This window comes from Exophiala mesophila (genome assembly GCF_000836275.1).
Source record: "Exophiala mesophila strain CBS 40295 unplaced genomic scaffold supercont1.3, whole genome shotgun sequence".
In the NCBI taxonomy this organism is placed as follows: domain Eukaryota; kingdom Fungi; phylum Ascomycota; class Eurotiomycetes; order Chaetothyriales; family Herpotrichiellaceae; genus Exophiala; species Exophiala mesophila.
Genome location: NW_015622506.1, coordinates 2,255,916 through 2,283,693, shown reverse-complemented (window position 1 = coordinate 2,283,693; position 27,778 = coordinate 2,255,916). Strand labels below are relative to the sequence as shown.

The following is a 27,778-nucleotide window of genomic DNA, read 5'->3' as shown; positions in this document are numbered from 1 at the left end:
TAGACCTATATTAAGGTCCTATTATATTAGCTATATTAACTATAATCTCTCCTATAGCGGTAATTTATTTCTACTACTTAGTAGGCTATTCCGGTATAAGATCTACTAGTATAAACTCCTCTACTTTAGATAGGGGACGATATTAGTAAGCCGGGTTAATATATAATAGACTATTAGTAATAACTATCTATTTCCCCGGGATATATTTTATATTTAGCTAAAATTCACTAAACTTAACTTACTATTATACTAACCTCCTATAGGCGTTATCTCCTTTAAGTACTAAGACTAAGGCGGAGTAATCTATATAAATCTAGACTGAGAACTATAAGCTAGCGACTAACTAGCGATATTCGAGTAATACCTTAAGGAGAGCTAATACTTCTCGTTCTATAGTAGGAATGGTTCTGGCAGTATCTTTTGATACTCCCATGGCTTTAGTATTAGTGAGGCGCCACTCAGGTACAACCTGCGAATGTGACGATTGGGTCCGGTTGGGAACCTGAAGTATGAAGTCCGAAATTTGAACATCACAATCCGTGGGCGCATCGAATGCTCACTTGGAACAGGTCTGTACATTGTCTAACCATCGCGTATTGCTGGAAAATGAAATGTTTCCTATATCTTCCATTGGAACGAGAAGTGCTTCGAATGTCGCACAGCATATGGTCTGCGGACGGAACCAAAATGTGTTATTCTGTGAGGGTCATTGTCACGTGGAGCGAGCGCATCTTGTGGTCGCTAACGGAGCAGCAACTCCGCAAAACGGGCGCCGGGCTATTAGTGGCCATGGATCCCGAAAATGCCAACATCTCAAACCTCTTTGTCGCGCTTGTCGAGAGATGTTTCAATTATAGATAGTTGAGGACCATTGTTAGCTCCTTCTCTCGTTATCATCTATACCGAGCCTGCCCGCCGTGCTGGTTAAAGACATGAAGATGGACCACTTAAGGTTACATTGAATGCTCGGACAGCTGATCACAATAACGTATGATGTACCAGTCGCACTGCCAATCCAGGTAATATGAGTGTATGCCACATGTAGTTCGCCTGTGTGCTGAACAAATGGCAAGCTCTCTAAGATCGGAGAGCCAAAGCGAAGTGAGCAGACGAGCATCACTCCTTACCCTCAATATACTAATTGTCTACTAAGATTCCTTTCGAACAGCATCGGAACAAACCTTGTCTTAACTCGACGACAATAAAGTACTCCATCGATACACGGTGGCTGCTTAGATTACGCACTCACTCTACCTACTCTTTTCGGAGACCGGCTCCATAGGTACTTAGTGGGCCAGATCTCTACGACTCCGCTCAAGAAAGGTATAAAAGGTGTCTACTTGAACCGAGCCGGTCTTCAACCATTCTACTCAGACTTCCATCCTGATTTCTTTCCCTGCATCACTCTTTCAGTTATGTCTTCTTCAATTAATGACTCAATCAAGCATGACAGCCGGGAGGGCTTCCAGTGGACTGAAGGCGATGGATTGAAGCAGGGTCTTCCCAGCTCAAGTGTCATCCAGCCCGAGACAAACACCCAACCAAATAACAACGTTTACGATACAATCATCATTGGCGCTGGGTATACGGGTCTCACTGCCGCCCGAGACCTCACCACCTCTGGTCTTGATGTGCTCCTTCTGGAAGCACGCGATCGTATTGGCGGACGAACCTGGACTTCCACTATCGACGGACATCAGTACGAAATTGGTGGACAGTATGTCCATTGGGGTCAGCCAAATCTGTGGCGAGAGCTTTCTCGGTACTCCATGCAGCAAGACATTGATGCATGTTTCGATCCCGCTCGCGGACTCAACGTCTCCACAGTTTTCACTAAAGACGGGCTGATAACAATGACCAAGGCAGAAAACGTAAGTACCCGCTAAGATTCACCAAGCCAAAGTGAAGGCTGCTGATATGCATGTTCTTCTCAGGGAGCAATCTTGGATTCGGCCTTTCAGAAATTCATCAATATCGACGGTGACTTTGGTAAATCGATCATGCCGCTTCCATACAATCCGACTCTTGTGCCGGATGCTGTCCACTTGGACAAGCTCACTCTAAAAGACCGCATCGATCAAATCCAGCAAGATTTGGAGCCGCTCGAACGAACGCTTCTCGAAGGCATGCTTCTATCCCTGACTGGAGGCCAGCTTGAAACAACCGGATTTTTCGGTGTGGTGGGCCTCTGGGCGTTGTGTGCATACTCCTCGGACTGCCTTGGTAGGGCTGTTGCGGCCTTCAAGCTCCGACACGGCCAATCTGATTTTGCACAACGGTTCTTTCAGGAAGCACTTGATGCGCAGAAACTGTCGTACTTTTTCAATTGCCCCGTCGCGTCAGTAAAGGATCGTGGCAGTCAGGTTGAAGTGACTGCGAAGAATGGTCTGCACTTTCAGGCGAAGAAGGTGATCTGCACAGTTCCACTCAATGTTCTTTCCAATATTGTTTTCGATCCACCTGTCCAGGAATTGTCTGATGATGTCCTTGCTTCGATCAACAGCAATCAAAGCACCAAGCTGCACGTTATAACACCTTCGGATGCTTTGAGCTCCTGGGATGGCTTGACCTATCCTTACAATAGGCTTGTTCACGCATCTGGGGAAGGCACTACATCGTCAGGAGCTGCTCATATTGTGTGCTTCGGTGCGTCTTACAATCACATCGATCCCGAAGATAATATTGAGGAAACTCTGGCGGCTGTCAAGATGTTTCACCAAGATATTGACGTCAAGAGCATGGTGTTTCATGACTGGAGCCAGGATGAATATTCCAAAGGAGGATGGTGCTCGTATGCTGCGACCGCGTCGACAAAATATCTCGGCAAGCTACGAGCATCTCGAGGGAACGTGACACTGGCAAGTTCTGACTGGGCTTTAGGATGGCGAGGATTTATTGACGGAGCAATTGAAGAAGGCACTCGAGCCGCGTATGCAGTGAAGACTGAGTTGGCGATGGAGGCCAAAGCATAGATCATGATCAGTACAGTAGTGGTTGGTCGGATGCGTTAGATCGGATGCGAAAATAGTGGAGACTCTCACTCTACCTTTCGCATCAGGAAAAGGCTTCCGCCTCAGTGGTCAAGTTTATCTCCTCTTTAATCCGACCACGTCTTGCACACAACTCCCTTCCTCCAAGCGCAACATTTGTAGGACAGGATCACCGACTTTTTGCGCCATGGGAGTACGCGCTGGCTGCTACAACTGCAATAAGCGGCGCATCGTCTGTGACAAAACGGAGCCACATTGCGTGAAATGCACCAAGAAAGGGTTGCAGTGTCCGGGGATTACCATTAGGTACCGGTTCAATGACGGCATCGCTTCCCGAGGAAAATTGAGGGGTGTCTCTTTCCCAGTCGTTCCGAGCTCCCTCCCGAAGGTGAATGGATCTTCCAGCGCAAGCAATCGAGCGAAGACGACTACAGGAATTGGATTCGCAAGTAACGGCCATATTGTCAGGCTGGATTCTATCCATGGGAGGTGCGATTCTACAGATACTCAACGCTTTGGAGGCCACAACACAAACGATCGTCTTACACTGAGCCCTTATCAAGCATGCTTGCACCCAATCAGCGGCAAGCTCAGACATCTTTTGAATCATTGTAGGTATCATTTCCAGCCCGGTCCATTTTGACAAGGAGACGCTAAGCATCGACGATGACAAGTCTCGCAAGTCATCGCTCCAGGCATGGTAATCGTCGATACAGAACGCAACGGATATCGCACCGTGATCATTCCTCTTGCGGTCACTGATGCACTAGTTCAGACGGCCGTATCATCCACTGCTGCGTCTCATCTAGGGCGACACGACCTGAAGCTACGCAATGAAGCCGACAGTGAGCGCATCAAAGTGATTCAGATGCTTAAATCTGCCGCTTCGTTCCGCAAGTGCAGCCAAGAGGTGTTTAGTGTGTCCACTTGGGCGACACTGCTAGTCCTTCTCGTGGGCGAGATGATCACCGGACGAGATGATTACAGATACCTTGTTCGAATGATAGGCCTGATCAGGGCGAAAGGGGTGAGTGACGTTGGTCCCGAGACCCGTGCGTTCTTGGAGGCCCAGACAGATACGTAAGTCTTGACATGTTGGCGAATCCCATCACGTACCTTTTTAGCTGCGACCATCTCACTGACAATGCCGCCCACGCATCATTTCAGTCTCATGCTGCTGGCGCAGCCCTTTCTAGACACATCTGGATGCCTTTCCATGGTGTCCTCAGAAAACCATCTTTTCCAACAGACAGATATCTCACCACAATCCCTTCCAGATCCATGCGATCGCCGAACAGCCAATTCAATTCTTAAGGCTTACCAAATATGCCACCGTATTTACCTGAATCGTCGCATGTTGAGTACCTGTGGCTGTGGCAGAAAAGACACGCTCGCTCTCGAACAGCTAAGACGTCTAGTTAATCCTATACGACCTGACCTCCGCGGCGGTCACTCATTAGTGTGGGTGTACTTTATCGCCGCGGCCGAGAGCGGTTATGACGATGATGACGGAGGGGTAGCAGGAGCAGGAGAAGGGAATCGTGCCTTCTTCACAAGAAGACTCGAAGACATCTACACTGCGACAGGGGCTCGAAACATCCCCTTGGGAATTGCGATGTTGGACCAATTATCGCATGCACGACATGTGACAGGGTGGCCGGATGCACTGTCAAGAATCGCTTCTTCCTTTGTTATGTGAGGGCGTAAGCAGATTTCGAACAATGTTTAGGCAAGAGTTCCTTCATGGTTTGGTTGGATCACATTGATATTGAGTCCTTAGAGCACCAAGATTAAAACCTTGGGCAGAGACCAATAAGCGTGAGATTGTGCTCCGGTATGTTACGAAGATGAATCTTTAAAGTCTGTTCTGTTCTTTGGCTCTATTATGTAGGCATCTCGCCCTCTGGTCACTCGTCATCTTTGGATTTTATAGATGACTCCCTCTGTGCACCCCGTAGCTCATTCTTAACAGTGAATGCGGCCTCCGTCCCGGACTGGATCGCACCGTCGATAAAACTGCGCCAGCCACCATCCGCCCAGTCGGAATTAGCAAACAGAACAGGTCCATGCCTCTCCCTCAAGGTCCCGAGATATTTGGCTTCTGCGCCGGGTTGATACCACACCCTGTTGATGAACAGGGAAACATTAGCTTGAAGTTGGCAAGTTTGGTCTTCAATATGACAACGGACTGGAATGCTAAACTTACCACGCTCCTTCTGCAAACTCATCCTTTGACCAATTGTGTGAGACCTATCATGAAGACCCGAGCCGTCAGTAAGTCATCTAAGGACATTGTCTTGTTGGACGGGAGAACCTTACCAGGCGTTCGACGTCCATTTCGGCAAACGCGTTGACGGCTTTGAGTGTCTCGTCAATGTCGTCTTCCGCGTGTATGTGGTTTTCGGAGCAGCCGAAGAAGACACAGTGCGTATTCCCAGAGGGTGTGGTGCCGTCCGCAGCGCCCAAGAGGAGCCTGTTGTTCGGGTACGTAACTCCACCCCAGGATCGCATTTCGGCGTCCTTGATTTCTGCATGAAGCTTGGTGCATTGATTTACATGCTTGTGTCTTATAGCGTCCAACTTGGCTCGGCTTAGTGAAGGATGGAAGCGTACTTTGTTCAACACGTTCAAGGGGACCGTGCATATCACGCGCTTTGCACGGAATGTAAGGCCGTCCCGACTGTCCAGCGTGACCATGTCACGCGAGGAGGAGTCAACCTGGGTGACGACTGTGTTGAACGAATAAGACAGTCGTCTCGAGCTCCAGGCTTCTTGGAAAAACCGAAGCGCAAAAGCAGACTGTCCGCACTTAAGTTTTATGCCCAAGACTGTCTCCAGCAAGGTTGGGTAGTTGTAGTTGCCGGCAGCCCACCAACGAAGAAAGTCCAAGAATGACGAGTTCTCTCGAGTGCCGCCGCTGCAGACCAGGACAACAGCCGAGATGGCGTTGCGTTCGTCATCTGTCAGATCGTTCTTGATTTGCTCGAGTCGGTCTGCAACCGACATGGTCGCGTGACTATAGACAGTCTCGTTCGAATACTGGTCGAAGGGCAGAGGCATGACGCTCTTGCCAAGGTTACCGTCAACATTGGCGAACTTTTCGACCGCACGACTGAAGAGTGCAATCTGTACTTGTGTCAGGATAGAAAATGGGCTTGCAAGAGAGGATCACAGTGATCTCCTACCTCTTCCTCGTGGCTCATATTCCTGGCCCCATGCTCCGTCACAAAGCTGAAATAGTTTTTCTTATGAGTGTAGTCGGGAGAGAAGGCCAGTTCATTTTTCATTCCGTAACGGGAGATCTCACGGTAAACATGAGGTTGGAACCAGTGTACCCATGTTCCACCCATCTCGAACTGGTACCCATCAATTTCAGATGACCATGTTCGACCTCCGATTCGGTCCCGGCCTTCGAGCAGCAGAGTCTGGAAACCTGAGGCATGCTCAATCAGCACGAGGCAACTTTGCTCACATCCGAGTGAGGACGTATGAGAACAAACCGGCAGCAGTTAGATCGCGTGCAGCAGTAAGGCCGGTGTATCCCGCGCCAATTATCACAACATCATAGACCTTGTCAAAGTTCTTGACACTTTGTGGAGGGTGGATGACTCCTGCACACGGCAGGCCAGCCTTGATTCCTTCATGGCTTGTCCATTGCCAACCATCTCGTGACTTTGCCATGTTTGGGGAAACGACGAAAGTTTTACTTGCTTGTTTGCTCGAATGTCTCCTAGATTCTAAAAAGTCCTAGGTATAGAGAGACGGAAGACGATTTAGAACTTGACGGAGAACAAGGAATGGTGACTGTCTCATACTTCAGACATTCTCCGACTTTTTGTACTTCAGAAGTATTGAACTAGCAACGACACAAAGAACGGGAGGGTTACATTGATAAAGTGAGGAAGAGCATGCGGCAGTGCCCACTTCCTCACCAGGACGTGTGTTCTCAGGACTTGGAGTATTGAAGCCATTTATCTAAACGACAGCGACTCAGCGGTCTTGACAACGAAATCCTTGAGGAATCCTTCGATCACAACGGTGGGTGGGAAACTGGGAGGGGGCATCCTGTTTCGTCGAGTAAGAGAGTCTCAGATCAGCGGGGCATCAGATACTCCGTCCGAAAAGCCGCCACTCTTCAATTCGCCACCTCGTATTCTTCGCATGGTCCTAGGCAATCGAGAGAAGAAGAGCACTTTTCCCTCCTAGACCTTATCTTATCTAAACGCAGAACGATTAGCCGGACCACCACGAATGACCTCCGGCTCCGAGCAGAGAACATCCTAGTTAGCTCTGACCTCTGAGGCCACAACCATTCTTGCGTAGATTGTCCTGAAGACTCTTCAGGCGTATCGATGTCATCTACTCTGATCTGTTGATTCCCCTCTTCCTGGCCAAATAAAGGTTTCCACGGGACATATCTCGGGCGAGAGCAGAACCGCCTGCCACTTTTCTCTATGCACATCGCTTTCCTACGCTCCTCAATCCTTTTCTTACCGCAGCCTCTCGATACACACTCACTTGTGTTTGCGTCTATCTAGTCATGGATTTGGCTGGCGCCCCATTTCCCAAGCGGAATCGTTTACGCTTCTACCGCACCAAAACCGGCTGCCTCACTTGCCGACGTCGACGGAAGAAGTGTGACGAATCCATTCCTTGTAGTGCTTGCGTGAGCAGGGGATTAGAGTGTACCTGGCCGGATATGAAGCTCACACGAGACACGGCAGTAACCTCGTCAAATTTACCGTCTCCCTCTTCCTCTTCCTCTAATAGCACCAATCCACTCCGATTTCTCCGCAGTTGCGCCAATGCTGGTCAGGAGGCCCCCGTGCTCACAAACGAAGACCGAGCAATCATATCCAGAGGAAAGTGTAACTGGGGCTCAACTCCAACTGCCTGGATATCGCCCACTGTACCTAGCAAGGAGGCCAGCTGGCAACTCAGGACGCTCAGTCCAAGTCCTTTTGGACCAGAAGCGATGTCACCTACTTCGCAGTTGATTCTTCACTATTATTTACAGGAAGGCGCAGCGAAGCTCTCACCAAAGCCAAGGCCGTCCAATCCATTCATTACACAGATTCTTCCGCGTGCTACATGCGACTCAACCCTAATGAATGCCGTCTTGGCTTTAGGAGGTACTTTGTTGGAATTGAAATACGACCAATCTAATCCAATTCTTCAAACTGCCTGGGGCCACTATGCTAAAGTCCTAGGTGACCTTCGACGCACCTTCCAGGACCTATCCGCCCATCCTTGCCAACGGTATCTTCGCGTCCTCCTCGTTCTCCTGATCCTTGCCCACGCTGAGGTTGGTCCCTGCTGATGTTTGACGGAAGTGGCTAACACCGATTCCCAGGCTATATCTGGCAATCTCCAAGGCTCGACATTTTCACATTTACGCGCCAGTCACCAACTGATGCTGAGATTCACCTTGGATGGTAGAGACAAAAGAACTGCTGACGACCTAGCCATTGAAGGTTTCGTCCTCGAACTTTATGCCTACTTGGCACTCGTCGCCAATATCACTCCCTACGCTCTCGACGATGGACGGACTATACCACTTGATCCTATCCTTTTATCTCTGGGCTTCCTTCAAGACTATAAGGATTTCGGCGCCCTTCTGAGCTGTGGGTTGTCGCTATTTGAAAAAATACCAATCATCTCGGTCTTTGCACGTCAGCGATTGTCAGAAGAGGCAGCGACGGGCGAATGCTCCATAGACAGCATGCAGATGTATCACAGTCTCCTCCAAGAACTGCTGCATTGGAATTCTCCTCCACCGAGCTCAGATACGGAAAACTACGCCGTCGCGCATCGATATACCGGTGAAATTTATCGACACTCCTTGCTTATCTATCTTAAGTCTTCTATGTGTGGAGCTTCCGTCAAGGACAATCCGGAAATCCTCCTCGAGATACAAGACCACATCGACGCCGTGTGGATGCTTCTTCCCACTGTCCTGGCCTCTCCCTTTGGGTCAGTCATCTTGTGGCCGTCCATCATTGTCGGATCGTGCCTCACGAACCCTGATCAGCGAAGTGAGCTCTGCAGCTTCCTACGTGCTCCGAGATGGCATTTAAGGGTCACTGAGGCGTGCATCACCATGTTGAAATTGCTCTGGGAAGACTCGGATCGTCTGGCGTATGGGCCCTTTGGTTTGTATCTGATTATGAAGAAGCACGGCATCAATTTTTGTATGGTTTAAAATCCACTTTATCACTTTGAGGCCCGAAAGCTATGATACTGATGTACGAGAGCCGCGAGTGAAAAATCTAGACTTCAACTGTGAAGCCAACCATATAACCCTTTGCTATAAGTGCCGGGACACCTTGAAGAAGTTGAGATTGCCTGTCCGAAGTCCACTGACATCTTTCGCCCCTCAAATGCAAATGAGCTCACCTTCTTCACCCGGTTCCATCTAGAGATGCAGACCTGGTTTATATCCCCGCTATTCTAAGCAATATAGGCAATGCCGTGCAGACTCTATAGCCGTTTTTCGACAATTGCCTTTACAGCGTCGAGGTCCAGTGCTTCGATCCGCCTTCCTTTGAATCCTGTCATTGATTCGGCCATGCACATGGCATTGTAAATGGCCTCTTCGGTAGCATCAGCCGCCGCCTCAAACAGACCATCAATTGTGTTGTTGTCCGACATCTGGACAGCTTTTGTAAGAGGCCTATACGAAGAATCCGAGCCTAAAGACATTGGCCGCAGCGGCACCTTATTGGCAGTTGAGAAGGCTAGAAAGATGTCTCCCGAGGTATTGTTGCCGTAACCGCCCACCTTCGCTAGGCCGACCGTTGCACGAGTCGCGAGCCTTTGTAATTGAATCGGAATGAGAGGAGCGTCTGTGGCGATGATGATGATGATGATGATGATGCTGCCGTCCTTACGAGGCTCTTTAGCAGGCTCACTGTCGGCACCCTGAACAGAGGCCTTTCCTCCTTTCACCAGAATCTGCCCAACAGGCACTCCACCTATGCGAAGACTTTCCAAGGCGCCGTAGTTGGCTTGAACTAGGACACCCACGGTGTAGGTCACACTTCGTCCATCGAGATCGTAGCCCTCGAGAATACGGCTACTGGACCCGGTTCCGCCCTTGACGCGGTGGCAAATCATACCGGTGCCGCCGCCGGTGTTGCCCTCAGGAACGGGGTCGGCCGTTGCCATCTTGATTCCGTCCATAATATGCTCCGGAGTGACGACGAACCTCGCTGGATCGCTCAAGTAGCCGTCATATTGAGAGCGCCCGGTATCCATCTTCCCAGGTACAGCCGGGGGATAATATCTCGAATGCGGCCTCGTTCACTCTCGGTTCGCCGGGACATGTTGCAGCGAGATGACGGGACGTGGTTTGGTGAGTTTGTGCAGCATGACGAAGTTCAAGATCAATGAGCCGTTGAGTATCTATAAATACATGTCATCACATTAGTTGAGGTTGCCGGCTTACAAAAGCTCATAGGAGCTACGCTTGATTGGAATTGTGAACTCGCTACACGATACTTTTCATTGAATTTCCCCTCGGCATTAGACTAAGCAGGACGGGCTGCAAGATGGGAACTTCGGGATACTTCTTATCTTAACGCTCTCATTGAGGCTTTGGGCCCACGCTTATCTAAACGCGAGTTCCCCGCCTCCAAGCCAGCAGGCCGGGGTGGGAGCACCTTGGTATTACACTAGCGTGGATGGGGAAGCTTGAGTGAGGTGGCTGTGTTCAGAGGATGTTGTTGTCAGGAGATATCCAGCGACCAGACTAGAAACAGCTGCAAACATCATTCTCAATTGGTCTGGTAGCAGCCATCACCCAGGGTCTTCACTCTGGTCCTAGATCTATTAAGAACAGCTCGGGATATGCTAGGTCTTGGTGGGTGGACTGGTTAAATACGCACGGACACGTATACATACAGAAGCGCACCTATATATGGAGGAGCCCAAACGAGATGGCAACATCCATCCAACCTCACTATCAACTTGCATACATCCGTCCCTTAGACTACTTCGCACCTATCCAACGCTCAGTCTTGGATGATGACCATAGCAACCTCTTCCATCGACGAGAATGTGGATATCCACTCCTGGCCGCCCGGCACCATCCAGATCGAGACTCGTAAGCACCCGACCAACTCACTGATTATATGCCGTTGCTAAGTATTTTATACAGTCCGCGGCGCCAAAGATGGCGAAATCATTCTTCATCCCACGCCTAGTGCGGATCCAAACGACCCCCTGAATTGGTCAAAGTTGCGCAAATCCATCAACTTCGGCCTCACGTGTTACTACACACTGATGGTTTTCGTTCTGGTCGACATTGCGACCGTTATCTATGGCCCGTTGATGGTCGAGTTCGGATTCGGTATCGAGGTCCTTAATACTGGATTTGGGGCCAACACCGCCAGCTTGGCCGTTGGATGCGTCTTGTTCATCCCCTTTGCTCTCAAATTCGGGCGACGACCTGTGTACTTGGTCAGCTTCGCCTTGTCACTTGCCGCGGCCATCTGGCAAGCGAAGCTGCGAACTGCGGGCGACGTGTACGGCGCGAACGCCGTGTCTGGCCTCGGAGGCAGTATCGCTGAAACAATCTGTCAAATGACGATTTCGGATCTGTTCTATGTGCATCAGCGCGCGACAGCAAATGGCATCTATCTTGGGACTGTCACCACCGGGGCGTTTCTCGGACCTGTTGCTGCCGGGTATATCGCCGATTCGCAGGGATGGCGGTGGATCTGGTGGTGGACTGCTATCTTTCTAGCGGTAGGATTTGTTGCTTTTATCTTCTTGTACGAAGAGACGAAGTACATTCCTCTGATCGATGCAAATGCCCAGTCTCGCGCTTCCACTGGTACCGCTGCAGCCAACGAGTTGACCCCAGCTCCAGCACACGCAGAAGAGGAGAGAGCAGATGACAAGGACTTTGAATCAGACGTCAGGCATTGTCCCCCCGAAGCTCTCGCAGTGGTCACATCCAGAACTGTCAGAACGGCTATTCAGCCCAAGCCGTATTCCCAACGCCTCCGTCTCCTTACAATCACGCCTGGAAGATTCAAGGACTTCATTCGACACGCCTGGCAGCCATTTGTGATCCTATTCACCACCCCAGCTGTCGCGTACACAGCGTTGATATACGGATCATTGCTCGCCTGGTTTACTGTCGTGCTGTCGGTCTTTTCCATCTGTAAGAGACTCCCATTTCTCCACGCATCCGCCAATATAGAAGTTGTCTTTTTTCCTACGTCTCCTTCATTCCGGACCGACTGACCTAAAGACCAGATCTGACGTATCCGCCTTACAACTTCTCCACCTCCGCGGTCGGACTTATGAACCTGGCACCTTTCATCGGCAGTCTCCTGGGCAGCGCCTATGGTGGTCCACTGTCCGACTTTCACATCCTTCGCCTATCGCAAAAGAACAATGGTATCTACGAGCCTGAGATGCGCTTCTGGCTCGCCTTGCCTTGGATTGTGGTCACTCCATTGTCGTTGCTCATGTTCGGTCTCTGCCTCGTCCATGTGAGTTGATTGTCGCTCGCTTCATGTACACCCCGAAGGCTTGCTTATGTATCGAAAACTGAAAACACACTTCACTCGAGATTCGCAATATTGACTGATAATAACAAACTCACTTCAGGGTCTACACTGGATTTCTCTGGCCATTGCGCTGGTCATTTTCGGCACCGGCCTTAACGTCTTCAGCGACGTCGCGCTCACCTACCTGATTGATTCTTACAGGGATGTAAGTAAATTAAAACTCCATTCCTCGTTTATAAGCTTCTTCTACTTCCCTTGTTTTGGAGCATCTGTTACTGTCGTTGACAGATCTTGTCTTTGTCGAACAGATTGTCGGAGATTCTCTTGTCGCCGTAACCTTCGTACGGAATGCCCTTGCCACAGCAGTCGCGATGTCGTTGTCCGACTGGATCGAAGACACTGGTCTCTCTGCAGTATTCATCATCTGTACTGTTGTGTCAGCGGTCATTTTCCTGACTACCATTCCTATGATTATCTGGGGCAAGAATTTCCGCCTTCGAACGGCCAAGAGGTATGTGAGTATGGCGCAGAAGCAGTTCAACACCAATCGGTAATACATACATATACTTGGTTGTAATTACGGTCAAGAGAAAGTGAGAGGGTATAAGCAGTGATGCCACGCAGAGTTGACCAATTTCCAATTGAACCATCCGTTCGTCATGGCTTTATAGCATACCTAAATCTCGTACCTCGCAGAGAAGAGCAAACCCGATTGTATTTACTGCATGCTCACTCCACAGGCATACCAATGTAACCGGCTCGCCCTCAATTTTTTGCGCCCAAGTCGCTGTGACTAGCAATTATGGTGTCCCGCTGAAGTTCCATCCCTCTCCCTAACTGATCGAGACGAGGGTGGTCCAGTCAGCGTGAGCAAAGGTGGGACCGTCACCTTTCCGAGAGGGCGAGAGCCGCCAGCAGCCTACGGGGAGGATACTCCCTACCTCCTCCGGCGCTTTCGGTCGAGAATCATATAGCTAGGTTAATGGCCCTTCTCGTAATGAGATGTTTTAACCTTAATTCCGCCATCGCCGCCATAGCCTTAGGAGTAAATAGAATCGAACTATATAACAGCGCCGACGAGGGTGGTACAACACTCCTTATAGCATACCGTTTAACCTTAATATTACTCCTACTAATATTTATTATCTTAAGGTTAGTAGTAGATATATTACTATAGTATCCTATATCGCTTCCGGTTACGCTAGATAGTTATTATAGTATAGGGCGAGAGGCGCTTACTATATAAATACTTATTTAATTAGATAGTAGTTAAAGTATTAAGATCCTAATCCGGGTAGCTTACAATACTTATTAGTATTTACTAATAAATAGGATAATATATAGTATATAAGTAAAACGAGTAATAATTAAGAGGAATATAAAAGGTATCTCTATATTTAAAACTAAAGTTAACTATAAGGATAGCCCTTATAGTATAGGCCGAACCTTAAGTATATAGTAATAAAATATTCCCTTAGATCTTACTACTCTTAAAGATCTCGCGGATCTTATTAGGTCCCTTAAGATCCCTCTAGGCTAGGAGATCCGTATTACGTAATATACCTCTTTCCTAGTTCCCTAGTATCTATACTAAGTTATCGGGCTACCTTCCTATCCTATAGTATATAAGCGATTAGTGATATATAAAGGTTATATATTCGGCCGCTATACTAATATAACCTAGTTCATAATACCTAGTTTCTTTAGATTCTAGTAATAGGTAGCTATATAGCCGCTCTCACTATATATAATATATATATATAGTATATTCCTACCGGTACGGAATATTTAAGAGGCCTATTATAGTACGGGACCGCCCTACTAACCTATAAGTCCCTATAGAGATAGCCTATTTTACTCTAGATATATATTTTATATATTTAAGTTATATTACTATCGCTATATATTATCTCCTTACTAGTTATTCTAGTAGCTATTTAAATATCTACTACTATTATTCTACCTAGTAGCTAATACTATACCTCTAAGGTTTATATTCTAGAATCCTTAATTTAGGGCCTATATTAAATAGTTATTTCTAGTATCTCTTACTAGAGGATATTAAGATACTAGTTAGTTAATCTTATTAACTATTTTCTCTAGTCCTTTTAAGAATAATTATATTATAGCTATATTCTAGTCTCTAATATTAAATATATTAATTCTAGCTATAGAATAAGACTAAGTATTTTATAGTTCTTTTATATATATTTCTACTAGTACTATAGCCGCTTTAAGAGTAACTATTTTAGTTTAGTCCTCTTTAAAGATAAATATACTAGATACTATCTATTAGAGTTACTAGTCCTCTAACCTATTAATAAGGACTTTAATTAGGATTTTATCTATATCGCGACTAGTATTAGGGAGACTATATTAAATCTTATAGGCTTTCTTAATATATTTATAGACTAATAATAAATCTTATTTTATAGTAACTATATTATAATATATATTTATATTTACTTAAGTCTATAGGTAATAAAGGAAATACTCCTTTAGAGCTATAGCTAGTAGATTAAAGTTATTAATAATTTCCTTATTAAGGCTAGTAAACTATAATTAAGCTATACTATAGAGATTTATAGTAAGATTAGTAGCTATAGCTTAAGATTTCTCTATCTATCTATTTAGCCTAGTAAAGAAGGAGTCCTTTATAATCTATATATTTTAGATAGTATAATAGAATATAGTTAAGTCTATACTACTATCCTCCCCTATAAATTAGAGGACTAGGGACGATATATTATTAAAATAGATTATAGGGATAGATAGACTATTAAATATAGGAGTATTAGTAGATAGTTAAGGCTTATCTTATTCTAGATAGTTAGATACCTTAGAGTATACCTTAGAGTATATAGAACTATCTATACTCTCTAGGTTACTATCCGCCGCTAGGTCGCGGTATATACTCCTTAAATAAGCTAGGATATAAGTTCTAGTAGCTAATAGTAAGGTATAAGATAAGAGTAGTATAAGAGATTAGTTAGATTTTAGTACTTAGGGATTTAGAAGGATATTAAGTTACTATCTACTTCTAGTAAGTAGACTTAGACTCTATAGAGTACTAGAGAGCGTAGAGGACTACTCTAATACTATAGGAGCTAGTATCTATAAGTATAATATTATATTAGAGGGCTATAGCCTTATCTTACTCTAAGCTATATTCTTAGATAATAAATAGTACTATTTTCTATCTAAATTATATAATACTTAGTAGATCTAGGGAATTAAGAGATCTTATATATTAGGCGCTAATAGAAAGAAGAGAACTAGTTAGTTCGCTTAGATCTATAATAGGGATAAAAGAGAGAGAGAGGTTTAAAAAGCTAGGGGGGGAGAAATATTAAGGTTATATAGTTAATTAATATAGCCTATTCTATAACGGAAGGCGTAACTCTAATTATAAGGGTAAGTATACTAAGGCTTAGTAATTACCGGCTAATCCTTAGTTATTATAGCGGTATATATCCTTTAGGTGTATCTTACTCTAGACTAAGATTACTATATCTTTTCCTAGGTCTAATCCTAATTAAAAGATAAATACCTCTCTATACCCTATATAGATAATATATATAGTTTATATCGTACTTCTAGCTAAGAACCGCTCCGGTTTTCCTATAGGAGGAGATATTTATATACTAACTTTAGAATAACCTCCTTACCCTTCTCTCTCTAATAATTAGTATTCTATAGACTTACTATCCTAGGGAGGGGTAGATATATAAACTAGCTTTCGTCTCGTAAATAAAGGCCTTTTCTTAATTTATTAGGAGGAGATAGAGGGAGAGGTAACGGAAGATCTTACTCTACTTTTTAGGGTAGAGGGGATATAACGGCTAAGGCTTCTAGGATTCTAATTAAAATAAAGAATCTAAAATTAGATAGGGTTTACTAATTATAGCCCCTATAGATTAAGATACTCGAAATACGGATAAAAGACCGTATATATAGAATTATATAAGCTATAGAGGATATTATAAAGACTAAGCTAGGGAGAGAGATAGTGTGGAGTGAGATCGTTATAGGAGAGGGAGCTAAAAAGAGAGGGGTTCCTTCCTTAGCTCTACAACGATCTTGGCTCCCAGGCTTTCTGGGATTGGATGAGACTGGATCTTACGGTCACGGGGTCAGAGCGCCCCTCCTCACGGGTTTCGCAATCTGTGTCAAATGGCCTTTGACTCGACACCTGGCACACCTGGCACCACCTGGGATCTGGCTGAGCCGGATGTGTTTGCTTGTTGGCAATCCTTCTCCCTTGTTTGGCTCTGATGGACGGCTAATATTGACCATCCTACGTCAGAGTCATTGCTGACACCCCCGAGTCAGCCGCAACCTACATGAGTGCCCGTCTTTCCTCAACACCTCGAAAATGAATGGCATTTATGACTATTCTCTTATCTAAATCAACCTAGAATGGGTCAAAGACCTCGCCAAAGCCCTGTTCGAGTACGATTGGAAATTCCCTGTTGAGCCATCGGCTATTTTCTCAGGCTACCAGTCACCGTTCAACAGTAAGTCCATCTCAAGTCCGAGCCCCGAGCCTGACCCTGTATTACGGATGCTCGCGGATGCATCGTCAATCATCTTGCCTCCATTGAGCCACTCGACTTGATGTAGCGGAGCCTGATACCTTGTCATACCGCCCGCAACCTACGCTGGCTTCACTGTCCTCTCACAAGTCCTGCACTCTTCAGCCTTTTCTCCAATCGTGCGGATAGCCTGGTCAAAGTGTGATCCGCTCAAAAGTGTACCATTTGCAAAAGCAGATTGTGGCTTACCATATCTCTATTCCGTTTTTATCCTGTCAGATCCCTCTCCATATTGAACCTGTCGCTAATCAGGGCCATGTCCCACTCTTTCAGTGTCGGTCGTACCTCATCATGGCGGCCTTTTCCCGCTTACTCAATCGATATATATCCTTCTCGCTTTGACATGTCCTTCCCTCTCCAGTCCCTCTCAGGAAATACCTCTGTGTGTACCGAGTCCTTCCGCGATCTGCCCTCCACGAGCACCTCCGCAGACAGGTGACAAGGTGGGATCCGTCGAAGTCCGGCCGGAACCTGTCCTGTCAGTGATTGAGCACGTTAATTGTGCATATGAGCAAGACACGGCGCCTTCCCAGGAGGGAGAGGAGATGAAGGCAGTCAAGACCAAGACAACGATCGGGCTGCTGTCTACGATCATCTCGTACATGTGCTTAAACAGTCTCGCTAGAGCCACACACCCGGAAGCATTCATTTGGCAGGATGAGGATAGAGAAGAGGCGACATGGATGGCGACATCCAGATCATGGTTGGATCGCAAGTCGTGCCGATGGCTCGGCATCTGTGGTGGCCGACATATGACATTCATCGGAGAGCTAGACCGGTTTGGACATGACCCAAAACCACCACAGGAAGAGGAAAAAAATCCAGATGACACACCAGACTGGGATTGGCAAAATGCGTGGACGGAAGGCAATGACAGACCCGAAGACTGGTCCGATGACGAGCGAGTCCTGAGAGAAGTACCCGATTACGTCTTGGAATATGCTCCCTTGGTACACCTCTACTCTGGCGAGCAATTTTGGCCTTGCGACATTGCCGAACACCTGTATCATATTACTCCAGCGTTGAACTACACTCCACTCCAATCGGAGCAGACACACCCGACACTCATGAATCTGGATCGGCTCAACCACTGGCAGAATGGGCGATGGGTGTTCCTGACCAGCAATGACGATGTCGAAGAGCGCCCCGAATGGCTCGAAGGAGAGAAAAACATTCCCAACGCTCCTTCCAACCCCGATGACACCTTCGAAGACAACGATGGCTGGGTCCATCGACCTGGGAGGACATATGTCCAGGGTGTCAAAGACGCCATGAAAGATCTCAAGCAATGGTTTAGTTCCGACCTGGTTGACACCGAAGAGGACGACCAGGCTTTCAGGGCGACCCGGTTTGGCAAAACAGATAACTCTCGAGTCTTCCCAGCAGAACATCAGGAAATGAAGCGGTCCCAGTCGACCATAGAAGACGGAGGCAGGATCCGAGGGGGCCGGAGTGATGCCCCTGCCATTTTGATCACTGTCAACAAGGGACATGGCATTGTCGATGCTTTCTGGTTCTTCTTTTATAGCTTCAACCTGGGCAATGTCGTGTTGAATGTTCGATTCGGAAATCACGTGGGTGATTGGGAACATACGGCGGTACGATTCCAGCATGGTGAACCCAAGGCGGTATTCTTTAGTGAGCACAATTTTGGATCCGCCTACAGTTATGCTGCAGTGGAGAAGTTGGGGAAGAGGCCGGTCATCTACTCAGCTTACGGCACACACGCCATGTACTCAACACCGGACACTCACCCTTACATTCTCCCATGGGGAATACTTCACGACCTCACAGACCGGGGACCTCTTTGGGACCCAGCGTTGAACGCACATGCTTATACTTACGACCACAAGAACGACACACTACGTTCTTCTAACCTCACACCAGAGGCCCCCATCGGCTGGTTCGATTTTGCAGGCCATTGGGGAGACAAGTTTTACCCGCTGAGCGACAAACGACAATATCGATTTGCTGGTCAATACCACTACGTAAATGGGCCCTTGGGACCAAAGTTCAAAGATCTCGCACGGAAGAAGATCTGCCCTGGTGGAGATTCTTCTCCATGCGTGATTAAAAACTGGCTGGCTGGATCAGACAAGATTGGACGCTTGCATCTGACGAACGAAGACGGAGAGAACGCCTGGTGATTGAGCTCGATGAGACACTCGTTACCTACGTGAGGAATGCTTTCTAGCACGCTAGCTACTAGCATCATGATACCCAAGATTTGGATTGGCGCGTTTGCATACTGATTTGTGGATGGGCACGAGCCCGAGGACGAAGATATGCAGTCATGTCTCCATTCTCACTTTCCTGTATTTAGTAGACATGTTAAGTTGCAATGACTGGAATGTATGAATTCTGAATCCCATATCTGGGGACGTCAGTTCGACCAGATATGTAACAAGGATGAATGGGGTTGTGGCTGTAGGGATCCTGCAGGTGACATTGAGCGGGGCGGGGTTTTGGGGCCCTCGGGCGTGTCCAGGCGTCACTGAGAACACTAGCGGGCGTCATGTTGTCATGACTATTGAAAGCATTTGGTGTTTGCGGCATTTCAGAAGTGGCGCATCAGCCACTGCATGGCACTTGGGCCACCCGAGTACTAATGAACTGGGCTCAACGACGTCTTCCCCGCCCCAGGCTTCGGGCGGTAAGAGGCCCCTCGGCCCCTAAAACTTGATTCACACCAAGAACACCAACTGACTCGTGGATGCCTTGCACTTGACTTCGCCTCTTCACCAAAGTTTGGTTGCCTGCGCCTACAACTTCCATCCTCCACAACCACTTTCCTGCCTTCTATCACACGATTAATCAATTGTCGGTCTCAGACTCCCTTCCTCTCTCTGGATAAGAAGAAGATCACGGCATCGACGAAACCGAGGGAACAAATCTACATGGGTCCATAACCAAGGTTCTGGCCACAAACGCTCCCCCGTCGTCTTTATGCAACCACCATCCTTGGAATCGTCCACCAATCTTCATGATGCTCTCTTGTCAAGCTTGCCACTTCCTACGGTGATATCAGACATGACTTCCAATAGCACAACTCTTCTCTACAGCATTGCGACGGCTGCCGCGAATGCCATCCAGACATCCACCTCCCCCACCTCGACGGCCGCTGTCTCCAACACCAAACCCGATGAAGAGAACAACGGCGAGTGTAAACTCCTCGGCTCCTTTGCAATTTTCGTGCAAGGCGCGCTTGGAGCTCTCGCTCTGTTGACGCTCGTGTACAAGAGATGGAAAGAACGGCCTCAGCGACCACTAAAAGTGTGGGCGTTCGATGCTTCGAAACAGGTGGTCGGATCAGTCCTACTACATCTGGCTAACGTGGTCATGGCAATGTTTTCTGCTGGGCAGATTTCAGACAGCCTAGCCAAGACCGCAGCATCAGTAGCAGGGGTGAGCACAGAAGACAAGTATCAGCCAAACCCCTGTTCGTGGTACCTGCTGAACCTGGCCATTGACACAACCCTGGGGATACCGATTCTGATAGTGATTCTCAAGGTCCTGACAGTGGGCGCAAGTTATACGCCTTTAGCCAGGCCGAAAGAATCCATCGAATCTGGCAACTACAGCACACCCCCTAAGGCCACCTGGTGGATGAAGCAATGTTTGATATACTTTTTGGGGCTTATGGGAATGAAGAGTTGCGTTTTTGTCATCTTTCAATTGTGCCCCTGGTTGGGTCGGGTCGGTGATTGGGCTTTGGGCTGGACTGAAGGGAACGAAGCTGTGCAGATAGCGTTTGTCATGTTCATCTTTCCGTTGATCATGAACGGCATGCAGTACTACATTATCGATATATTCATCAAGAGGAAGGATACGAGCGAAGATGCAGGATCATCGGAAGACCACGGAGGCCAGGATCAGGATGAACAAGGGCGACTGCTGACAGAGGAACCAGAGCGTGGCACCTCAATTGACGACGATGAAGTGCGCAAAGATGGGCTTTCGACGGAAACACAAAAGATTCCAGCCCAGAAATTATCGGCTTACGCTGCCGACAACGATGTGACAGTTCCCCCGGACTCCGGAAGTTGGGAGGGCGAAAGTAGTCACAGCCACAGTCTCACAAGTCATGCGGAGGAAGAAGGAGTGGAGCACCGACCACGAGTTTGACACCGCTTGGATGCGCGACTTTTGGATCTCTCACAAGACGAATATCAGTGCTAAAAGTTTCATGAGTGCATCACTCGGGCCCTCGATGGTCCAATATTGCGTGATGAACAATGCCCGCCAGACATGTCTCTTTGTTGGGTTGGATTATCCTTTTCTGGGGCAGGAGGCCGGGTACCCATCCCCAGATAACAGAGGTATTCGTTGATCACTGCACTAGCACAAGGTCGGGCAGCCATCTTCATGTACCACGAAAACATCATGTTGCACTGTATATGTATGTTTACGTATCGCCATGTTCTTATATGAGTTTTCCCTGCACATTTTCATCAACTCGTCATCTTAATGGCTGAGGGGAAGATTCAATGACAAACATGGTTTAGGGTGTTTGGACGCCGCATTGGACTACATAGCCGGGTTTAGCCTAGCCTAAGCGGAGTGCAGGTGCGAGTCTGGCCTCTCAAAAGCCCAAGGACACTGACGTTCGATGAGGGCCAACCTGACATTGCGGTCCCCACGATGCCTGCACGTGATGGCAACCAGAGCCCCTCTTGCGCCCTGTGGTCGTTCCTGGGACGACCTAGATCCCCATAAGGATTAGGCCCTGCGTCCCTGGGTCCTACAGCCGAGAAAATTGTTCCTGGCATACGTAGCAGTATATTTGATGCCTCCGCCAGCCAGTCAGGCACTTCAGTCCAGTGGCGAGCAATTAATAGCACTCGCCATCGCAAAGTCTAGTGCCTATCGTGTCTATCGTAGTGGGGCGCTGTGTCTTGGGCCGCCTTCGACTATGCCGTTATGTGATCGCGACTTGCCTCTAATTCCAACTGCGGGGAGAGTTTTCGCAACTCGTGCCACCTTTGCCCTTGTTACTCGAATCTCATGCTACACGCAGTTACATAATTGAACTCTCTTGGATCGAGCCATGTGATGCAAGACGCGCAAATTTTATCCTCGCCGTCACGACCTAAAATGTCTCAAGTGAATATAAAGGGGAAACCCAGAGCGAAACGGCATCCGGCCCGCTGAGTCGCTAATTCTGTCATCAGCTCGAGCCTGCCACCGCCTGCTTATTAGGTAGACGCTCAGTTTTGTTTGTTTCAGCCCCAGATCAGACTCGGCTCTCTTATCGAGATAAAAGTACTCGCTGTAGAGTCACCGCTCCTCGCAACACCCTTTCTATATCTAGAGCGACACCGCTTGCTCCTTCTGTCAATTTGTACTCCCCTGTTGGATCCGGCGTATATTCTTACCCTCCAGCTGAGTCCATCGCTGCATGAGCACAACATATCTGTCCTCACTAGCAACCGCTCGTTGAACCTTTATATCCGCTATTACCCTGACCCTCATTGTGAACCCTTTTCTCCTACTTCCTCTCTTCCCCGTTCCTTTGATAGCCCGCCCAAAATGGCACCTACCACGAGTAACGGCGAGCAGCCGCTCAACCCTGCAAAACACAAACTCGTCGAGCAAGTCATCAGGACTCCGGGCAGACAACCTTCGCCCCAGCCCACAATGCTCTCCGTTCCTGGCGCTTCGCAGTCAAACCAGTCATTGCACCGCATCCTGTCAGACCACAGTTCTGGCTATGTTGCTCCCAAATTTGAGGGCAAGAAGGCTCAAATGGAAGAAGGTGAGTTAATTACTATTTCCACCAAAGAAAGCTGGCAGCAGTACTAATTCGCCGCAGTTATGGACATCATCGAAGAGAAAGGCTTCCTCCCCACCGAATTTGTGGCTTCCGAGACAGAGTGGTTCTACGACACTCTGGGAATCGATGACATGTACTTTTCCACCGAAACTCCTGAAGCAGTCGCTGCCAATATCCTCTCGCTTTACGCTGCAAAGCTCGCCGCCTTTGCTCGAGACGATAAAAAGCTGGAAATTCGGTTGGCAAAGGAGGCGGCAGACCACGCAGTCTACATTGACACAAGTGCTCCAGGAATCAGCGTCATCGACGGCCCCAGATATGAGCAGAGAATAGACGAGAAGTACATCGATGGCTCTACACCAGAGCGCAGTTATCGAGTCGAGTCCTTCAGATCAACAAATGCCCTTCCTGAAAACCCAGGTCAATCTCTGCGCTGCTACTTCATATATCAGTGCGAGTTCAACGTCACCAACCCAAAACCCGATGAGACGGATCTGAACATCATTGCAGAGAAGACATTTCTTCAGAAAGCTACCTCTAACACCAAGGCCGTCTATCAAGAGATCATTAACTATGCTGTCCAGAGAACAGGCCCCGTCATTGAGATGTTCGACATGGAAGGCACACGCGAAAAGCGCCTCGTCATTGCCTACCGACAGGGCTCCGCCATGGGAGTCTTTAGCGCCTTGTCAGATCTCTATCACTACTACGGCGTGACGAGCTCTCGAAAGTACGTTGAACAGTTCTCTAACGGTATCACCGTCATTTCGCTCTACCTCAAACCGGCCACCACCGACATTGCCCGCTTCCCTCCTATCGAAGCCGCAATTCATCAGATTATCAAGGAGGTTTCGTTGTTGTTTTGCATTCCTCACAACAAACTCCAAGGCCAATTTGCCAGCGGCAATCTCAGTCTACAGGAGAGTATTTATGCTCACTGCGTTCATATCTTTGTCCAACAATTTTTGAACCGACTGGGTTCGGAATACACCTCTCTCGTGGCTGCTCTGAAAGGGGATAGCAACACCAATGCTGAGTTGCTCTCTAAAATCAAGAAACGTCTGAGGACGGAAACCTTCACCTCCGAGTATATTCTGGAAATCATCAACAGATATCCAGAACTCATTCGATCCCTCTACCTCTCCTTTGCCAACAGCCACTACGTTCAGACTCGTGGCGAACAAGATGACTTCATCCCCACCCTGAGTTACTTACGCCTCGATATCAACAAGGTCATAGATGACAAAAGCTTGTCTGAGATCATTTCTCGCACTACCACCAACCAACACGATGAAATGGTCATGCAGTATTTCATAATTTTCAACAAGTCGGTCCTCAAGACCAATTTCTACACCCCTACCAAGGTGGCCCTCAGCTTCAGACTCAAACCAAACACAGACTTTTTGCCCGAGCATGAATACCCTCAACCTCTGTACGGCATGTTCTTGGTCATTGGGTCCGAGTTCCGGGGCTTTCATCTACGCTTCAGAGATATCGCTCGAGGCGGTATTCGTATCGTCAAGTCTCGCAACCGAGAAATGTACAATATCAACGCCCGAACTCAGTTTGACGAGAACTACAATTTGGCAAATACACAACAGAGAAAGAACAAAGACATTCCCGAAGGCGGATCCAAGGGAGTGATCCTCCTTGACTACAATCATCAAGAAAAAGCTCGTGTTGCATTCGAGAAATACATCGACAGTATCATGGATCTTCTTTTGCCGCCCACCAGTCCAGGTATCAAGGATCCGATCGTCGATTTCCATGGTCAGCCGGAGATTCTCTTCATGGGACCGGATGAGAATACTGCCAACCTGGTTAATTGGGCTACTGAACATGCCCGAGCCAGAGGCGCTCCCTGGTGGAAGTCCTTCTTCACTGGCAAGAGTCCAACGCTTGGTGGCATTCCTCATGACACGTATGGCATGACAACGCTATCGGTCCGTGAATATGTCAACGGAATCTATCGCAAGCTCAACCTCGACCCGAGCACGATTCGCAAACTCCAAACTGGTGGTCCCGACGGCGATTTGGGATCAAACGAAATCCTCCTTTCCAACGAGAAGTATGTTGCTATCGTTGACGGTGCCGGTGTCCTGGTAGACCCTGCTGGCCTCGACCGCGACGAGCTTGTTCGATTGGCCAAGAAGCGGGTGATGATCAGCGAGTATGACATCTCGAAACTCTCACCTGAAGGCTACCGTGTCCTGGTCGAGGAGTCTAACATTACCCTTCCAAGCGGGGAAAAGGTCAACAACGGCATGTCGTTCCGAAACACCTTCCATCTTCGCGATGGCTCGGATTACGATACCTTTGTTCCTTGTGGAGGTCGGCCCGAATCGATTGATCTCTCTACTGTCGGCAAGTTGATTGTCGATGGTAAATGCACCGTTCCATACATCGTCGAAGGAGCCAATCTGTTCATCACTCAAGATGCTAAGCTCCGGCTTGAGAAGGCTGGATGTGTCCTTTACAAGGACGCATCGGCCAATAAAGGCGGCGTGACGTCTTCATCGCTCGAAGTTCTCGCCAGTCTGTCATTCGATGACAAAAGCTTCATTGAGAACATGTGCAATGGCGCCGACGGTTCAGCACCAGCATTTTACAAGTCCTATGTCAAGGAGGTTCAAGAGACCATCCAACGCAATGCTCGACTCGAGTTCGAGGCCATCTGGCGCGAGCATGAGAAGACCGGTGTGCCCCGATCTCAACTCTCTGATCAACTGTCTCTGGCCATCACCAAGCTCGATGAAGAATTGCAGAATTTCTCCGAGCTTTGGGACAATGAGCCTCTGCGTCTAGCCGTCTTCAAGGAAGCACTGCCACAGACCTTGCAAGCCAAGGTTGGCTTGGACAAGATCTTGGAGCGAGTGCCTGAGAACTACCTCAAGGCCATCTTTGGCAGTTACATGGCTAGTCGGTTCGTCTACGAGTATGGTGCCACGCCCAGTCAATTTGCGTTTTTCGATTTTATGCGCAAGAGACTCGCTGGAGCCATGGTCAATGGGGGTGACAAGTAGATGACTGGGATGCTTGGACGGAATTGATGTTTCATTGATGAAAGTGAAGCTTTTGGTGGATCATGGGTTGGAGACGGAGATGGAATGACACGATATGAAACAACTCTGTCTCACGAACAACGTTGGGTTTTTCTTTCTTCCTCTCGTCAATCTTGATTTTCGCATTCTTTTTTCTCTTTCTCGTAGCTACTACAAACGAAAGACACATGGGGCAAAGGTGCCAAATTAGACAGTAGGCTGCATTCAGGTGTGCAGCCTCGAATGCAGGGCGAGGTCTATGGTTTGGTTTGGTTTGGTTCGGTTCGGACAGGCTGAGGATTCAAGATAGCAAGGATGGAGATCAGTCTAAGGAGAGATAAAATATCCATATATCCTGATCAGAGGGCTTCGGTCTACAAAACCACAGCAGAGATCTACCAGGCGTGTATTTCATGAGTTTTCAATGATGATGATAATGATGATGTTATATTCAATGACGCTAGATTGCCATACAATGTAGGACGTGAATTCTACTTAGAGAGAATCAATTCCTTCTCTGATGCATTCAAATCTTTCATGTTTCATCGGGGCTACTCAGTCAAGTTAACTCATCATACTCTCATCCGCGCTATCCTCACCGACTGGCTGTGTCTCAGTTCCAAGGGAGGCTGCAGCGGCATCTTGTTTCTTGCGCTTCTCACGTTCTTTACGCTTGACTTTCTTCTCGCGATTACGACGCGTGCGTTTCTCCCGCTCAGCCTCATCGGCAGCTTTGGCCTTTTCAACTAGATCGGCTTGTGCGGCTGAGCGACGCCGGAGGACAAGACGTCGTTTTTTGGATGGACGGGGGTTGATGCGCTGGGGGCGAGATGATGATGATGGTTGTGTTGAGGATCTCGAGGTTGTTGTCGGTGTTGGTGTTTTCGTGGGCTGAGCTAACTTAACGTGGATTACTCGCCATGGAAGGCTTGTACCAGGCCATTTCGTGGATTTGGCTCGTGTTAGAATGTCTGTTGTAGAGAGTGCCGTCTCGCTATATTGCGAAGACAGTCTTGAGAGAGTGGATGTTGGTAGAGCAGATGTAAAGTAATATGAATCTGGTCGTCGAGGTCGCAAGAATTGAGTTTTATGCAATGAGATGTTGTCAATCAAGTTCAAGTTGTCGGCCGATGGAGGTGGCGTGGCTGAAAGACGTATCGTGTCTTTGCTGGCAGCTGCGGCGACAGGAGTAGCAGCGTCGGCGGTGGACTTTGAGAGCCCTGAAGATGGATGTGCGCTGAAGAGGCGGAATTGATATGTCGTCTCCCCGTCCTCATCTTCATGTTGCGGATCCTTGGGGTCAGGGCTTTGCTCTGGAATTGTTGAGGCGAGAGGATTCTCGGTTTGATTATTTGATTTGGCGGGATCGCGTGACGAAAGAGTGGTAGGTGGTGTGATGAAGTCATATTCGAATCCATAGTCAATTTCGATGTCCGAGTGATCGTCAACGTCTTTGGAGGGTGATGTTCTTGATCCGTCATCGGAGACTTCAGAGTCCTCATGATGATTGAAATTTTCTGAGCGTTTCATCCTTTTTTTATCCCCGAGATCTAGAGTCGAATCCTTTTAATATCTGTATAATAGGTTTTCGGAGAATGAGCGACTCACCTCTTAGCATTTGGCACTGTGAACATTTTGGAGGTCTGATATAATATGGTAGATGTTGGATTTCCGTTCGTCTAGAAGCTATAGAGATACTTCGATGGAGGTGCCTTCAACATTGTTTCGCATATTTGATAGTTGAAATGAGATGTCGTCAGAAACCGGGTCTGGTGTTGGTGGAATGTCGTCGGTGGAAATCTCGAGGTCGTCGATCAAAATTCTTTGGTGGATTGCCACGTGATATCCACCACCAATT

At 47.9% G+C, this 27,778-nt stretch overlaps 8 protein-coding genes across 8 annotated transcripts; 6 read left to right on the top strand and 2 right to left on the bottom strand.

Moving 5' to 3' along the window:
* Positions 1–1,415: 1,415 nt before the first annotated feature.
* On the top strand, positions 1,416–3,117 carry PV10_04415 (uncharacterized protein; the record flags this gene model as incomplete). Its single annotated transcript, XM_016368964.1, has 2 exons — positions 1,416–1,871; positions 1,935–3,117. The coding sequence occupies 2 exons, from the start codon at positions 1,416–1,418 to the stop codon at positions 2,970–2,972; spliced, it is 1,494 nt and encodes a 497-aa protein (XP_016224752.1). The 3' UTR covers positions 2,973–3,117.
* Positions 3,118–3,122: 5 nt separating this feature from the next.
* On the top strand, positions 3,123–4,862 carry PV10_04414 (uncharacterized protein). Its single transcript, XM_016368963.1, has 3 exons — positions 3,123–3,601; positions 3,665–4,070; positions 4,158–4,862. The coding sequence occupies exons 1-3, from the start codon at positions 3,178–3,180 to the stop codon at positions 4,687–4,689; spliced, it is 1,362 nt and encodes a 453-aa protein (XP_016224751.1). The 5' UTR covers positions 3,123–3,177; the 3' UTR covers positions 4,690–4,862.
* Positions 4,793–6,777, bottom strand: PV10_04413 (uncharacterized protein). Its single transcript, XM_016368962.1, has 5 exons — positions 6,491–6,777; positions 6,176–6,423; positions 5,310–6,116; positions 5,197–5,240; positions 4,793–5,114 (listed from the first exon to the last, which is right to left on the bottom strand). The coding sequence occupies exons 1-5, from the start codon at positions 6,669–6,671 to the stop codon at positions 4,898–4,900; spliced, it is 1,497 nt and encodes a 498-aa protein (XP_016224750.1). The 5' UTR covers positions 6,672–6,777; the 3' UTR covers positions 4,793–4,897.
* A 575-nt stretch (positions 6,778–7,352) lies between these two features.
* On the top strand, positions 7,353–9,261 carry PV10_04412 (uncharacterized protein). The gene is made up of 2 exons (XM_016368961.1): positions 7,353–8,295; positions 8,344–9,261. The coding sequence occupies exons 1-2, from the start codon at positions 7,531–7,533 to the stop codon at positions 9,190–9,192; spliced, it is 1,614 nt and encodes a 537-aa protein (XP_016224749.1). The 5' UTR covers positions 7,353–7,530; the 3' UTR covers positions 9,193–9,261.
* Positions 9,262–16,711: 7,450 nt separating this feature from the next.
* Positions 16,712–19,495, top strand: PV10_04411 (uncharacterized protein). The gene is made up of 2 exons (XM_016368960.1): positions 16,712–17,028; positions 17,380–19,495. Coding segments are annotated over exons 1-2 (1,875 nt in total). The 5' UTR covers positions 16,712–17,027; the 3' UTR covers positions 19,254–19,495.
* Positions 19,496–19,768: 273 nt separating this feature from the next.
* Positions 19,769–21,718, top strand: PV10_04410 (uncharacterized protein). The gene has a single exon (XM_016368959.1). It carries the CDS (start codon positions 20,053–20,055, stop codon positions 21,229–21,231), a length of 1,179 nt encoding a protein of 392 aa, XP_016224747.1. The 5' UTR covers positions 19,769–20,052; the 3' UTR covers positions 21,232–21,718.
* A 494-nt stretch (positions 21,719–22,212) lies between these two features.
* PV10_04409 (uncharacterized protein) lies at positions 22,213–26,401 on the top strand. The gene is made up of 2 exons (XM_016368958.1): positions 22,213–22,861; positions 22,919–26,401. Exons 1-2 carry the CDS (start codon positions 22,636–22,638, stop codon positions 25,900–25,902), a joined length of 3,210 nt encoding a protein of 1,069 aa, XP_016224746.1. The 5' UTR covers positions 22,213–22,635; the 3' UTR covers positions 25,903–26,401.
* A 40-nt stretch (positions 26,402–26,441) lies between these two features.
* On the bottom strand, positions 26,442–27,679 carry PV10_04408 (uncharacterized protein). The gene is made up of 2 exons (XM_016368957.1): positions 27,529–27,679; positions 26,442–27,470 (listed from the first exon to the last, which is right to left on the bottom strand). Exons 1-2 carry the CDS (start codon positions 27,536–27,538, stop codon positions 26,485–26,487), a joined length of 996 nt encoding a protein of 331 aa, XP_016224745.1. The 5' UTR covers positions 27,539–27,679; the 3' UTR covers positions 26,442–26,484.
* Between the last annotated feature and the right edge of the window lie 99 nt (positions 27,680–27,778).